This window comes from Musa acuminata, chromosome BXJ3-1 (genome assembly GCF_036884655.1).
Source record: "Musa acuminata AAA Group cultivar baxijiao chromosome BXJ3-1, Cavendish_Baxijiao_AAA, whole genome shotgun sequence".
Taxonomy (NCBI): domain Eukaryota; kingdom Viridiplantae; phylum Streptophyta; class Magnoliopsida; order Zingiberales; family Musaceae; genus Musa; species Musa acuminata.
In genome coordinates, this window is record NC_088349.1 from 4549397 (window position 1) to 4565819 (window position 16423).

The following is a 16423-nucleotide window of genomic DNA, read 5'->3' on the forward strand; positions in this document are numbered from 1 at the left end:
ATTGGGTTAGCATGGCCAATGACACAAGTGACAAAAAGTAAAATCATCATTTATGAAAATAATTTTTTATGAAATTTTTTAAAAGTTGGATTACTGTACTGAAAATTTTCAAAACTAAGGTTTTTTTAAAAAACTCATCTTAATTTTAATTAAATATAAAAATATAAAAATATTAAATGCAAACGAGGTTAAGCTATAGTTTCAAACCAGACGCCAGAATTATACTTGGCTGCTTCTGAGTCAAACAGGTTCTGTCAGATTTTATAATATGCAATGTCAAGATGAAGTTTTCAAGATCTTACATGTTTTATTATTTCCAAGTATATTATTAATTTAAATTAACAGCCGATATACTTGAGCAAGGGTAGGGTAAATATGTTATGTTATATAGGGTAAAGATGACAAGGGAACCAGAACAATTATATGCTGTCGGTATGGGCCGGGCTGGGCCGTATCCTAGCCTGAGCTTATACACTATGCTAATCCGAGAAGCGTTAAGAGACTTCTCTACACAAGCTGATATAGAAGTCAAAACTTAAGAGACCCGTCAGACTAACCTTTGATACGCCAATGGCAGTTTCAAAGATGAGATGTTTGCTGGAGAACCTGCAAAGATAAAAACAACTGAAGGTCACATCTGATAGCCACAAACAAAAAAAGAATTTTAGCTATATGTGATTCCAGATCAACTAAATATAGTCAATAATACCCTTTTTTGCGGCGCAGGAAGGGTGAGCACATATGAACAGGTGATGAAGACATGAAACTGCAAACCCTTGGAAGTAACTTAGCTTCAATAGTTATCATCCTTACAATCAATCATTTTGAACACAGAAAATGGTTTTTCACAACGTCAAGCTGTATTGTGCCTACGGCTTTCACTCATCTTACGTAATTATGCTACAAAGATGGGCGTGGAAAGACCACAACAACATCAGTAAAATCACACACAGAAGTATCAATTAACAACTGACTACTTTTTTTTTTTCTCTTTTGGCTTTGCTTGGAAAGAATAAGGGACAAAGAAATAGATTGTTGTAATGTTAGTTCAAATCACCCTCTTTTGAAGTCCCATAAAAGTTGTCAGCAAGAGGCCACATTTCATCAGCTGAAGAGTGATTCTACCAGTGGCAGAGATGCAATGGCAGCCACGCACTCAAACTGTCAAAAGACAACACTGTCACTTTAAAATTTGCCTATAGAAGAATACCATAAGACCTTGACAAAAAACGAGTAGAAAAAAAGTAAATGAATTAAGTAATGTTTGGGAAATTACTCATTACTTAATGGTGGAATTACTAGAACATTTCCAATATTTCTACAGAAGATTATGAAAACCTATCAACTATGAATTTAAAGGGCATCCAGTCATTATTATGCATTTGGTAGTATGTTTTGATGTTTTGTGTTGCAGAAGATTATGAAGCTTGGAAGTGCCCTCTAGCCTCAGGACCAAGGCCAAATAACCTCTTGGCCTTATTTGACTTAATTGTCATAGATTAATTAACTAGGTTCTGATTTATCTGCACTACAAAACCATTTACCTTTTCTTGCCTATACTTCTCACGTATGGCATTGAGTGGACAGCTCTTGCTGTTCATCTGTAGCTCTTGCAATGCAAAAATTGTCACTTTTAGATCCGTTGCCTTGTATGAGGTGTAATATTCAAGAGTCGGATTCTGCATGTCAGATTAAAACATAGTAATCAGGACCTTCATATATTTAGATTTAAGTAAAATAGAGCATAATTTGCATTCATACCCATGGATGGCTTGATTGATCCAATGTCCACCTTGCAAGGAATACAGCAGATGCAGCTATGACTGAAGGAAGAAACTTTATAAAGCTATACTCTAACAAAGTCAACTCCGCCAAATAATTGGCCAAGTACCCCAAAGTTAATGTTGGAGCCTGCAATTCCGGAAAAGTAAAGGTTACAAAGAACTTTTCTGCTTATAAAATGTCAACTAAAAAGCGGATATTGTAATCCTTTGGATCAGATCATTGAACATGAAACACCTTATTAGAAGCATGAGCAGCACGCAAAAATCTCCTGCATATTATCGTCAGAGTTAATTTCATACTGAAGCCATTGCTATAATCAGTAAAAGATTTAAATTTTAAAAAAATCAAAAAAAAATTTACTTGAAGCTCTGCTACCTGAGAAATGTTTTAGTGGTGGGTACCGAAAGTTGAAATCCTAAATAACTGAGCACTTGACTCTCCATTTTGAGCACCTGTTCCTAAGAAATTAGTAAAAGTTGTGGCAAAAACATTTTCCCCTCCTAAATGCATGTACTCCTACTCAGATAATAAATTACCTCTGCCTTTGTGTATGTGTTGTCAGTTATTAAACAGAATTGTTCAACACGTGGAGTGCATATTTCTTCATATTTCCTGTGTACAAATCAAAGTTATGAAGATTTCTATTGACTAAAGAAGCAAAATCAGTATCATTTTCAAACTTCAGTCTTCACCAACTAATTATTCACTCAAATTGCTTTTGTATCAGCTTGACTTTAAAGCTCCAAAACTTGATACCAAGTCCATCGAAATGACAACCATGGAATGAGTAGATGCTACAATTCCAAGTCCAGTCGGTCAGTGCAGTTCATAATACCAGGACCAACAGTTCCCAAAGGAGAAATTATGGGAATGTAGAGAATAGTGGATAATCGTCTTGCATGGAGTGTATAAGGCCAATTGTGATATTATCGATCAGTCAACTTTTGTCCATTCCAAGTAATCAAAGCAACTTTCAGCAAATATAGATGCTAGGGTTTGATAACTTTAATCACTTGAAGCCTTTAACTACAAACGTACATCGGATATTCATGAAGATTAAATGATGCAAGAGTGATTTGCTAATCCTAGTCACTATAACGGCTAAATAACTTAAACTGGTCATGATAAAAATTTTGTAAAAAGTAAAAGTTCATCTACAAGAAAAAATCATAATATACAGTCAAACTTATAACAAAGCAATAGCAATAATTAATGAATACAATATCAACTTGCAAAAAAAATGACAATATAAATTTTAAAATGAAAAATCTCCTTGCAATATCTAAGATTTATTAAAAGGTGAAGAGAAAAGTGTAGTTTAATGTAAACTATACTGTGGACCCCATTCTCAAGTAGAAAAGAAGATATTAAGATGCTAGACTGAAAGCAAGCTTACGAGGCAATTAGCATGCACGTAATGCCAAGTAGCTGCAACCTCTGTCTTTCAATGTAGTTTTGTGAAAGAAACTGGTCAATCATATACACTGTAAGATAAAGCGTATCTGGGACAAGCTTATATTCCTCAGAAACCTGAAGCAGAAAACAATCATTAGCAACTGAATAATTTATGGTATAAAATATAAGTTATACACAATTATCAGGACCTACAATGATTTGATTATTCAAAATGCAAGTTATTAGTTATTACATACTAGTAATATGTTGTAGAACAGCAAAAACAAGATAGCAGTTCATTTATTTTTAAGGATAATGAAAATAATCAGTAACACAGAATCAGCCAAATGGATCTACAAAATGTGCAATGACAACTTCAACTGTGGCCATTTTTCTAATGTGAATTTGTTTATTAACTGCTCAACAGAGACTAAAGAATCTCAAGTTGACCACTTGTAATATATAACATAATTTTTCTCTGTCCTTTTAATTATTTTCCACTATAACAATCCAATAAAAAAGGACATACTCGGTGCACAAGGCTCCCGCCAATGCGAGGTCTAAGGAGAGTCAATGTACTATAAACAATCCAATGTCTCTTTTTTGCTTAAACATTATCAAGATAAATTAGCATAGCATCAAGTTCTAGACAAAGCTTAAAAAACAAGATTGTCTTAACTGACAACTATTTAACCAACTATGCTAGCCAGCCAAGCAATGACATGAAATGGTGTACATTTCTAGAATCTAACCTCAGCAGGCCATTTTACAATATTAAAGCCATAAGAAAAGAATGATATTGTTTCTAGGAGATTCATTCAAGGCTCAGTGTTTATATCCAAAAGAAATTTTAGACATAACCAATCTCTCTGACAACGGCATACACTAGCAATCGTTCCAATCAACCTCGATTATGCTAATTTAATATAATCTGAAAAACAATAATGCACTTCCATTAGGTGCACTTAAAAAGCTTGATAAGTAGCTAGCACCAAGCTAACAACAAGCCACTGTTAAGAGAGAAGAGAAGGGATGTGGGAATATAATGGAGAAGATAAGAAATAATCTTTAATAAGATGTCCTCACACAATTACTTTTTCTCCACACATAAAAAACCACGGATTTCTATCTATTTATAAGGATTGAGAAACACTTCCTAAAAGATCATATTCAATGTCGTGCATCAATTCAAAGGTTCATACATCTTTTCATGCTGTCCCTATTCAACTCAACTTGTGATTTTTTTATACACTTTTTCATGATGTCTATTTTCAATAGAAGATGAATAATTAAATTAAGTTTATTGTTTAACATCCCCTTGGACTTAATTTACTCTCAACATGCATTTTAAGCAAAATATTTAATTTAAAATATAATATTGAAATGAGGAGCTTGTAGAAAAATCAGCATCTTCATTTGATTTAAGGTACCTTGACATGATATAACTCATCTTAAAAATAATATCTTCTCTCATCTCTCTTTTTCTTTATATATCTTGTATTTCTTCAATTCTTTTTTTTCAACTTGACTATATCATCGCTCACATCTGTAATCTTATTTCATAAGATCTCAAAGTCTAGGCAGTCACAATTTTTTCAAAGTTAATTTAATCTAAATCTCCATAAAGAGGATAAATTTCTTCTTTTTCTTCTTCTTATATCTTTTGAGATGTCTCTTTGATATGCCACATAATCATCCTGAAGCTTTTTGTAGCCTTCTTCTACCACCTTAACATATATACAAGAGTTTTATAAAATATCCCATGGTTTTTCAGAAGTGTTAACAACCACAACCTAGTCAATATTAGGAACGAGTCAGCACTAAGAGACGGAGGTGAATTAGTGCAGCGGAAGAAATTACGTCAGTTCAAAAATCTCATTGCGATTAAACTCGTTTTGGAAGATGTTAACTTAAAAGCATAGGAAGAGTGTAGTAGATGTAAAGCAAGTAAAGAAGAACAGTTTGCAATAAATGTAAATTGTAAGAAGTAAATGCAAACCGAGTTATAGTGGTTCGATCATCGTGACCTACATCCACTCTATCGATTCCTCTTCCATCGAGGCCACCGGCATCCACTAATGATCTTCCTTTAATAAGAAAAGATTAACCTCCTTCTTACAACTTTATTCTCCTTTTGCAGGCTCAAGAGAGAACCTTTACACCCCCTTTTTACAAAGCTTCCCTCACACTCTCCCTTAGAATGATTTCTAAACTTTAGGAGGAGGGACTCTATACTTTACAAGAGTTTTCACTCTGGAAACATAAAGTTTTTGTTCACTTTTCTTGATGCTCCATGTAGGAATAACTAGGGTATTTATAGACCCCAAATGACTTCAAAACTTGGAGCCAAAATTCAAATCCCCGAGATTTCGGGGTACGGGTGATACCATCGCCTACAGCCTGACACGGGCGGTACCATCGCCCAATTTGACGGTACTACCACTTGGGAGATTGTGTCTGGGCGGTACCACCACCTGACAGTATCGGAGACCGAGTTTTTTGAGTTTTCCAACTCACAGGCAGTTCCACGGCCTGTTCTGGCGGTGCCACCATCTGACCCAACTTTTGGGTCACTGAATAGGCCTCCCAATGAGCCTAAATCAATCTCAACTAAGACCCAATTGGCTCCTAATTGAGTTAGCATGGTTACACCAAAAGCTAACTCAATTAGCCCCCTAAACTACTTCGATCTTAAATAAATGATTACAAATCAAACATCTTTTGTCCGGCATGTTATTGGTCTATCGCCGCTTTGTCCAATCCTTCGAGGCATCGCCCTCTTTTGTAGTCTTTTGCCCAATCAATATGTTGACCTCCATAACTCCGATCTTCTTGGTGCAATGTCTGCTCCTTCGGCCCGATGCCCGAATTCATGGCACGAAGCCTTCTGTCGACACGTCGATCGATCCTCCAGTTCGACGTCCAATCTTCTGACATGTTCACTCCGGCCGAACATCCGATTCCTCCTGCTTCAATCAATTTGCCTCTCCTTAATCGAAGCTAGTCCTGTGTCACTCAAAACACAAATTAGATCACAAACTCATCAATTGATTTCATCATCAAAATCCGAGATTTAACAATCAAAAGTATCATAATCTGAACCTTGAAAGATAAGGAAGATCTATCTTTTTGTTCTTTCTCAAATCCTTCAAGATATCACTTTAGCATGTCATTTCATCATCATCTTAAAACTCTTTCTTGGTCTCTCTTTATCGCCTCCCATATACCTTAAATCCAAATAAGTCTTTCATATGGATACTTTATTTTTCAAGATAGTCTTTGATGAGACACGAAACTTGAATTTAAACATCATTAATCATTTCAACAATGACTTTGATATGAATTTGATAGGAGAGAAAGATAAAAAAAAGATAGGAGATTGGTGGATGAACATAAAAACTTGAAGATAATGTGGCATGCTAGAGATCTTATATTAAGGGAAGAAAAATTAAAAGATAGTTTTCTTCATGTGTCAAGGTCTAAATGAAGATAATCTCAAAAAAGGTTACGACTGCCAACACTTTTGAACAAGTATAGGAGATCTTAGAAAACACTTATGCATTGGGGTTGTAGAAGAAGGCTATGAGAAATCTCAAGATGATAATGTGGCATGTCAAGGAAATATTTTGAAACATTTTAGCAGGAACAATTAGAAAACACTCTTCCATATCTATCAAGACTTAGATGAAGACAAAATTAAAAAGATTACGACTGTCAAAACCTCCAAACAACTACCAAAAATCATTAAAAACAAGATTATATATAAATTATTGATGACATGGTCAAGAAGAATGAGGTAAAATGACAAAATACAAGATGAACATAAAAGAATTGAGATAAGAAAAAATTTTATCTTAAATATAATGAGATCATATCAAGTTACATCAAATTTAGAATATCAAAATACAGAGAATTTTACAAGCCCCTCGATTCAAAATTATTTTTCAAATTAGGAGTTCACTGCAATTCTGCAAATGCAAGATGCAAGAAAATTAAATTTAAGAAGGGATGTTGGAAGGTAAACTTAATTTGTTTAACTTGATCTTATATTATGAAGAGACACCATGAAAAGCTATATGAAAATGGAGGATTATACTGAATAGGATCACTATGAAAACATGAACCTTTGAATAGGTACATGGCAATGAATGTGATATTTAAAATGTATCTCTTACAACAAATGGATTATACTGTTACTTTTGCTTTATCCTTAGCAGCAAAGCAGCCCCTCCCATTCACTGATTCCACCACCAAACTAAGCTACCATACTTAAGCGCTTGTTCATATTATACTGATATCATACGTACAAGCATATTTTTGGTTCATGGTCAACCCATGAGCGATCCCGTGAAAAACTTCTAAATTCTAGTTACTAAATTTAATCCATCACAAATCAACAAATGTAAGCATACTTATTTTAACTTTCAAATTTTAATGAAACAACAATTTTCTAAAAGCCTTTCTTAGTTACAATCACTTGTTACTCTTATTTTCTTCTTAACAAAACCGTGACAAAAACCTGCAGCCTTGCAACTCAATTAGCCTTATATTTTAGTACCAGTGTTGCAAGAGGCACTGTGGCACGTGCCTACTTGCTTAGGCGAGGCTGAGGACCTTGCACCTCAAGATGCCCAGGGCGAGGTGCCTAACCAATGCCTCGGTTGAGGCGCTAAACATCTCAGGTGCTTGTCTATTCTTTTTGCCTAGGTTGCAGACTGAAATAACCAAAATCCAACACAATAACCAACCCAAGATCTTCTACTTCCTTGCGTCATCAACATCCATGGACAACCCTGTACATGCATTTGCATAAGTGATTCAATGGAGCCATCACCGATTGCCTCGTCTATTCCGTCTCTTTTGCATAAGTGATTCAACGCCCCCGACTTTCTCTACTGTCCCTCTTCCATCCCACTTCTTTATGTCCTCTCAGTTGGTTCTTCGTCGCTGTCCTTTCTCCCTCTTCCACCGCCACGTTCTTCTTGTCTCCTTCTCGTGTCCTCTTTCTGTGGCCAACACCCGCTATTACTTCCCTCTCCTCCCATCTCTCCCTCTCCCTTTTTTCTGTCCGGAGTAACCAATAACCACTATCATCGTTGCCCTTTTCTCATTTCTCTTCCCTCTTTTCTCGTCTGCTCTTTCTGTTGCCCCTACTCCCTACACTGTCATCTTCTTTCTCTCCCGTCACTCCACACCCTCTTCTGATATGTCCTCTCTTCCCCTCTTTCCATGTCCAACCTAATCAATTTAGCATGACAATTTGAATTACAATTTAAGGACGATGGCAAGTTAAGGTACATCAATGAAATCATCATTAAGAAACACTGAAAAGGATCGTTGATATATATATATATATATATATATATATAACACTCTGTTCAGTGATTCATTAACAAATGATTAAGCACACGTAATTTGGTCTTTTGGTAATAATCATCTTGCATGTATAATGATATCAAATTATTTTGATAGAAGTTCTTGTTTTGATGATATCTTTATACTTAAATACATCCACATAATTTTTTTATGATAGCACCTTTGCTTGGACAAGCACCTAACATGCAAGGAGATTCAACCAATACTATGCAATATTATGAAAAGTTGACAATTGCATCAATTGTGACCTATGATAGAATGCCCTGATCAAACATGGGGGGGACACAGGTGATGATGCTGATTGGTACAGGAGAAAGAATTTACATACAAGTGTCACTTAATCTACCATGAATTAAAAATCCTCTCTCAGAAAGCAACAGATTAACAAACTGAAGCAGAGAAAATTACAATGAATGGAAGATTAAATATCACTAAGAACTCAATGAAGATTAAATTATTCTAAGGCTCTATGATGAATCAATTAGAAAGGCAAAGAGAATTATTGGTTGAGGAAACAAAATTCGAGAACACAATAAACATTATAGAAATTCAAGTTGAGTATGCAACTAAAGGTCTAGTATGCAATACAAGATTCATGTGCTAAGACAAACTTCAGTTGATACAAAAAAAGGTCAAATAACAAAAACCATAATTAAAGGTTTCAATAAGATATATTTCCTAAATTGCCATAAAATTTAATCAGACTGAGAAATTGTGGCTTAAGTTTAATTAAAACAATAAATGCTAATATGTTGAACTGCATCCACATTAAGAACTTTCTAGGTTTCTAGAAGACTTCAAAAATTGTTAACAATTTGCTAAAGTTTAGAACCCAGGAACATGATGCTTAGGTTTGAAGTTAAAGTTGCCAAAGGTAACATTAAAAAATTAGGATTTAAACTGCTAAAGTGCACAACATAAGGAAGTATTTCACTTTAAGCAAATTATTAACTTGACCAACTAGTTCAAATGGAGGTCAAAGTCCATAATAATGAAGCCATGAAATTCCTTCCAGATTTTTATATATTTATTAAAGAAAAAGGTATATAACAAACATGTAATTTATATAACAACATTAACAGTAAAGTTTAAAAGCAATCTGGTGGAAATGTTAAAGCTAGGAAACCTCCACAAGCCAATCTATTAGAATGCCCCGCATACTCTCAGTGACATCTCGCTGCAATGTTTCCATGAAATCGGACACTGGCCTCCGGATGAGCTGATAAGACAGTTTTCAGCATAAGTCACTATCAAGAGTACAAGTTAAAATTTCCAGAAATCAGTGCTGGATCAAAAGGCAAGAAAAACGGTAAATGCCATGGATAAGGAATAGAAAGGAAATTCATTTGTTTGCTTTGTAAACATAAGTCCTGTGTTTATGTATTAAAAATATAATATCTTATTCCAGGATCTCAAGGACAACAGCATAAAAAGAAGTTCTGTATGTAAAACCAACTTAAAATTAACAAGCAAAAGGACCCACAGGCCATAGGCTATAGTCGCTGTAAATTCATTAAGCGATACCTCTGCAGCAAGTAGATAGGTATAGATTTCCGGTGCATAAGTGCAACACATTTGAGGATTCCCAAGATCTGTATCAATATCTATGAAGTCCAAGCCATTGAACCCTCCTAAATCATCATCAAGCTTGAACTTCACATTATTGACAAAACCTAACAAGGAAATAATCATAAGCCCGCCAACATCAACTTCCTGATAAAATGAAAATGGCACTAACAAAGTTACAAATGCATGCATTACATACTCTAAAGTTCAATAGAAGAATTTCTTTCCTTAAATATACAAACAAAGTATTAATTCAATTTGTATTATGAGCAACATCAGTGTCATCTAATTCTGTTCTCAGTTGAGAAATTCTAAATGAAATTTCTGGCATAATATCATACTCATCTATCATTTTTTTGAAAAAAAAAAAAAAGGAGCAGAACTGGACTACCATTCTTTGTGTGATTTATATCTTCAAGGCTCTCTCTGAAGTTTTGTTCCTCACCATCCTTGATGCTATCCTTGGTCTGTAATTCTACTGAGTCTCCTATTTTTGCGGACAGTGAACAATCTTTTGGCTCCAGTATCCCCACCTCCTGCACTCCTTCAGAAATTATATTTTGCTCATTATCTTGAGTCAAAGCATTTACAGCTGGGGTCAAGTTTGGAGCTTTGGAGTTGGAACATCTTTTGGTTTTTGAAGGACCAAGTTTACCCCTTTGGACAGCAGACAACTGGAACAAAGAAAAATAACCAACAGATCAAGACATCTTCAGAACAGACCAACTGAAAGGACAGCAAAGTTTAAGAGCATATATTGCTAATAAAACATATGGCACTTACAGACAAATAAATGTTTAAAACTTTAAAGAAAATCAGTGTTCCACTTCTACACCGTCTATTTCTTTTTTTTACATATTAAAAATTGAGCATATCATCAATTAGTTACTTATAACTGTAAAGAAGGTTCTGAAAACACAAGAGGGACATCATCAGACCTGCAATTTCCCCCGTGGAATCCGTTGTCTAGAGGACTTCTGAGAGCATGCATTGGTAACATCCTTAAGCACTACACGCTTCTTGCAATGTGCAGCTGCCAAGTAAGGATCAACATTACTGTTCTCATCAAATGCTGCTCTCTTTGATTTGCCTCGGTGTGTCTGCTTCTTTAGATTTGCAAGTGACGGTATCAAGGGAAGAACTTTATTATTTACACGGCAAGCAGCAGCTCGCGCTCGTGTAATTCTACCACAAGGAACTTCAAAACTAGCTTTTAAAGAATCTTCCTTCTTCATAGGATGATACACGTTAAAAAAGAAAAAAAGCAAGATTCTCAGCAAAAAGAAGTGTTCATAGAACCTGCGAATACAGAAACAAACTAATGTGGTTATTCTGTGGATATTCAAAGGACAGAACATAAAGAAATCAATGGTTTGTTAACCTAGTCAACCTTTACCGAGTCATGTAAAATAACTTAAGCAGACAATTATAGGGCATGAGGGCTAAAATAACTATTTTTAAAGATTAAAAATATCAATGATGATCTTGAAAGACATAACTAGCAATATAATCACCAACATACATTTGAGCAATGGCAACAATTTGGTTTATAGAATGGGAGATATCATGCTTTGTCCATGTTTAGAATCATGGCATCTACTCTAATGGAGTAGCAACCTTAGGGACCATAACACCTGTATATACTCAATTAGTACAATATGTTTTGAATTGCAACATATGTCTCCATAACTTGTAGAGTTGTTGAGAATCTTATGGTGAAGACTTTTAGATTAATGTATAGGGTTGCCAAAAAAATTATTGAACAAGAAAAATGCTCTCATGACTCAAGAAGGTACCAACTGAGGAATAAGTGTTTAAGTTTCTATGGAGAAATCAAACAATACCTGTAAAGACAGTGATTAGGTCAGGGGCATTAATTCTAAATTAGTGGTGCAAGAGAGTTAAAATACCTAAGAAGATAATGCTGGAAAAATTGATGGTCCTTTGTCTAACAAGTAATAAGGTCCTCTGTAATACTAAATGGAAAAAAAGGATCCATGTTTCCATCTCCAAATATTTGGAAACTACTTCTTGAAGATAATAATAAGCAAATCGTGTCATTTTAAAAGATAATTTCAGATATCACATTCAGAAGGAAAACCATGGCATCACAATTAGACTAAGCCTTGTGCTTACACATAGATCTTATATTGCCATGTTTTTTATTTGTTTAGAAATAAAATTAGTTGGTTTCTGAAATATAAAGAATAATTTATAACAAGAATGCCTCAGAACAAGGTGCTTTGAGCATTGACATACTAACAGTATCTGCTTTAGTGTAATTAAACCAAGAAAATGCACCAATAACCAAGGATTAAATAGTCATGTGTATAATCAAGGGACATATTGTGTCATGACAAGTCAAATTGTGAAATGCTAAATTACAAATTTACAACACAAATAAAAAAGGGATACTGTAAGCTCAATGGGTGGCTAGTGTCACTATATAACACATGTTGGGTTAGTAGGCAACAGCATGCAACGAACAATTGCACATACCACACTTAAGGGCAAACAAGCATGTTCAGTTGCAACGTTTGGGGAGGGACAGAAACAAATTGTCCTACCCAACATGAACACAGAATATTTTTACAATCTACACCAACGAAACATGTGCAAGATCAAGCACCCAAACCACTATCCCAAGGCCCACATCAAGTACAGGACAGACCTTGGTAATTGCCTGTAGTTCAATAATGACATGAAGTATACACTCTAGTCAATAAATAAGTCATCCTTAAGGTTGAGTTTCTGTCTGAAAAGGTAACCTATCCGAAACCCAAACCACAATCATCAAAGGTCATATTACTTAAATATCTAGCAGACACACGTTTAGCCTAGCATAAGATCTCATCCTGGCAAACAAGCTTGGATGGAAGCAAATTTATCATAAATCTACTGAGATCATGACCGAAACCTTGAATTCATGTTTAGGTAATAACTAAAAATTAGATGTTGTAGTTAGAACATGTGAAGCAATTGATATTAGTGGTATGAGAAGCAGAGGTAAACCTGAAAGACTTTTTTAAAACTATTTAAATTTTTAAATGTTCTTAATTTAACTTAGGATATTGCATTAGATAAAGCTAAATGGTGAAAAATGATCCACATAACCCACACTAAACTGTAACTGACTAGGAATTCTGCTAGCTGCTATCGATATGTCCCTTCAATACTCCTATTTTCTAACTTTCAAATCAAATAAAAGGCAACTTCTGCATGTTCCTAGAATGCAGAATTTTGTTCTGTTGATCTATCCAAGCTACAAAAATATTAGCATCAGTAGCCTTTTATTATCCATAATCTGTATAAAACAGATCTTCTGTTTATGCAAGCGCCTGTATGAAGTCACAGACATGAGATATCCACAGTTGATGCACTAGTCACCTCTTGATTCATCTAATATTATAGCTGAAGTCATAGTCTATGGGATTCAAGTGAATTTTATGCTTAATTATGTTTCTGAACAGCTAAAACCATATCAAACAATCTTCCCTAGGTAAATATCCAAGCTGCCTCCATCAAACCCTTAAGATTCCAAGACATACTAATCTTTGAAATACACTAATCCAAAATTACAACTGTTGAGGGAAGGAAAAAAAGAAAACAAGAAAATAAAAGTATTGCACGTGCCGAGAAGACAGTAAAATTTATCCTAAAAGTCCAGATAAGAGAAAAAAAAAAGGACGAAGAGGGCAAAAAATCAGAAAATAGGTGTTTCTTGGGGAAACGAAGAATAAAAAACATGAAAAATAGAGTTTCCTCAAGACTCTTCTAGACCCATAAAATCCATGCGTCCCAACCCAAACCCGAGATATATTATCCAACAATTCATGATCACGTAAAGCCTTGATGGGGCACTAGAGAACATGAACCCCATACGATCGAAAAGACGTAGCCTGAGCAAGAAGCGTACGGGGAACGAGAGTAAAAAAGAAATCGCATTGAATCCAAAATAGGAAACCCCACCCAAACCCCAATGCTTATCCACGCAGACTCCCCCACAGGCGCCCGCGGCCTCAGAAACCCCGCTTGTGCCTTCGCATCAAAGGAGAGGGAGATCGAGGTCGAGATCGTGAGATAGCGGGAAGAAGAGAGGGGTCTCGTGAGGCAGCCGCACCACTCGACGACTCTCTCTCTCTCTCTCTCTCTCTGAGGCGGAGATGGAGAGAGGGCGAGCAAACGAGGAGGCGATGGCTCTTCCTTTTTGCGGTTCACTTCCCCTCCTCGAACATTGCCGCCCGAGTTCCATTTCAATTTCAAAGCGGTCGGGTCGGGTTCTCTTCGCGAACCCGTTAAGGTAGACCCCTTACAACCGTCGGATGCGGATCCAAGGGACAGCAGAGGGCCTCAGCTACTGTACTGCGACTTAGGATTAGGGATCGCAATTTCAAGTTGGACTCACGTGGATCAGATCAAGTTTGACCAGTTTTGATCGAATCGATAAAGATCGTGACTCTGTCCATTATTTATGTCCTAATCTATTCTGATTCATTAAATTATTTCGGGAACATAATTTATATTTGTAATATGCAGTTGAAGAAATAAATTTGAATAAATATATAATTGTAAAAAGTCTTGAGTACTTGATAAACATAATAGATGAAATTTATATTTCAAACATGTATTGATGTAAGTATTGTTTGATAAGATTATATTTCAAAAATTCATTGAATATTTATAATAATTTTACCATTCTAATATTTTTAATATTTATTCAAAAATAATATTTTACTTTATTTTATTTTATAAAAGATAAGTGAGAGATTCGAGACTACGAACATGTAATAATCTATTAAAGTGTTTACCAATTAAGCTAATTGAAAATTGATAATGGTTTAAAAATATTTAAAAAAATAAAAGTTAATTATGGTCTAATAAAAAGTTCTTAATGCACATTAGAATTAAACCCAATAACGTTAATGGTGTTAAATTTAATTAGAGGACAAACTAAGAACAAATACTAAAGAAAAAAAAATTTATACAGCAAAACCTCCTTTTATCAAGAAAAGATGGTAAATGATCAACAATGTCTTGATACCCAGTATAGAAATATGTACAAAATATGATAATATAAATTTTAATTTATTATTTCCTTAAATTTTGGTTTTTTTTTTTTACAAATAAGCTCAACTTGAATGAGAGTTATCAATAATAAGTTTACCAAGATTGATTTATATAGATAAAATGAAGAAAACATAAAATAGTTATAGAGAATTTGATAAAATTGATATTATTGATTTTAAAATAAAATAAGAAAATATATATTACATTATATCTTATTATTTTATTTGTTAAAATTGTCTCGACGAGGACAAAATGAGGTCATCCACCGTGAACACATTGTTGCATATGTCTCATGTGTGAACATTTAAATAAAAAAAGTGTTTGATAATTTAGTTAATAAACATTTTGATAGTTTATGAAAGGTCAAATCCTATTTTTTATCACTTAGTATTAAAAAACAAAAACAACTGTAGATTTAAGAAAGAAAATGGTTATAAGAAAACTACTAAGTCATTTCAAATCCATGGATTATAAGAAAAATGAATTCCAATCATAAGTCATTTCAAAAACTACTAAAGATTATGAGAAAAATGAAAGAGCCTTGCTTATTTAATTAATGGACATAACACCACAAAATGAATTCGTCGGAAGATGGAAAGTTGGTGGATTAGCAAGGGGTTAAGTTAAAGAATCCCAAGCAGCTGATCTATTAGACAGCAACTCGATATGATTAATCCAAACAATGATAAATTATACTCCATGGGTGCCGATGGGCTAAATTCGATGGATATAAATTGGCCATTCCATAGTTTAAGGAGCAGTGCATACATTTGATAGTCAACAGTTAGAAGTTTAAGTTTTTTTCGATTTGTTAATCAGCAAGTAGGGATGGTTCGACATGAGTGACGTTGTATTTGGGTGGTGAAGTTTAGTTTGAGGGTTGGACGGTCCCCTCTGATGGGTAGGCTCGTGGCCGCACCTCTAGGTTATATCGATGACTCTACACAACAAGCCTATTCCGAGGGTATTTCGATTTGATCTCTTCGATGCTTAAGTCAGAAAAACAAAGGAGATGAAGAAAACAATATTAGCAATGTAATCAAGAGTATAATGAGACTCTTTTTCTTACTTGCCTCGACTTGGTTCGAGGCTTGGCTTTTATACCTATGCATTAGGCGGAGCCAACGGACCTTAGAGGTGCTAGGATTATCCCTATCAAGTTTAAATAAATTGATATAATGATAGATATTACTTGCTAGAAGGTAAATTAGATTATAATATTTCTATCATGATC

At 34.7% G+C, this 16423-nt stretch overlaps 1 protein-coding gene across 2 annotated transcripts; it reads right to left on the reverse strand.

Annotated features, from left to right (window-relative positions):
- Positions 1-972: 972 nt before the first annotated feature.
- Positions 973-14234, reverse strand: LOC135629078 (cyclin-A2-1-like). 2 transcript variants are annotated; one of them, XM_065136242.1, is made up of 12 exons: positions 14092-14234; positions 11061-11421; positions 10514-10796; positions 10081-10229; positions 9683-9775; positions 3182-3315; positions 2322-2397; positions 2161-2237; positions 2020-2053; positions 1762-1911; positions 1545-1679; positions 973-1161 (listed from the first exon to the last, which is right to left on the reverse strand). In XM_065136242.1, the coding sequence occupies exons 2-12, from the start codon at positions 11355-11357 to the stop codon at positions 1105-1107; spliced, it is 1485 nt and encodes a 494-aa protein (XP_064992314.1). In that variant the 5' UTR covers positions 11358-11421; positions 14092-14234; the 3' UTR covers positions 973-1104. The 2 variants fall into 2 exon arrangements, with proteins under 2 accessions (XP_064992314.1, XP_064992313.1); XM_065136241.1 differs by having other exon boundaries at positions 2161-2243.
- Positions 14235-16423: the final 2189 nt, after the last annotated feature.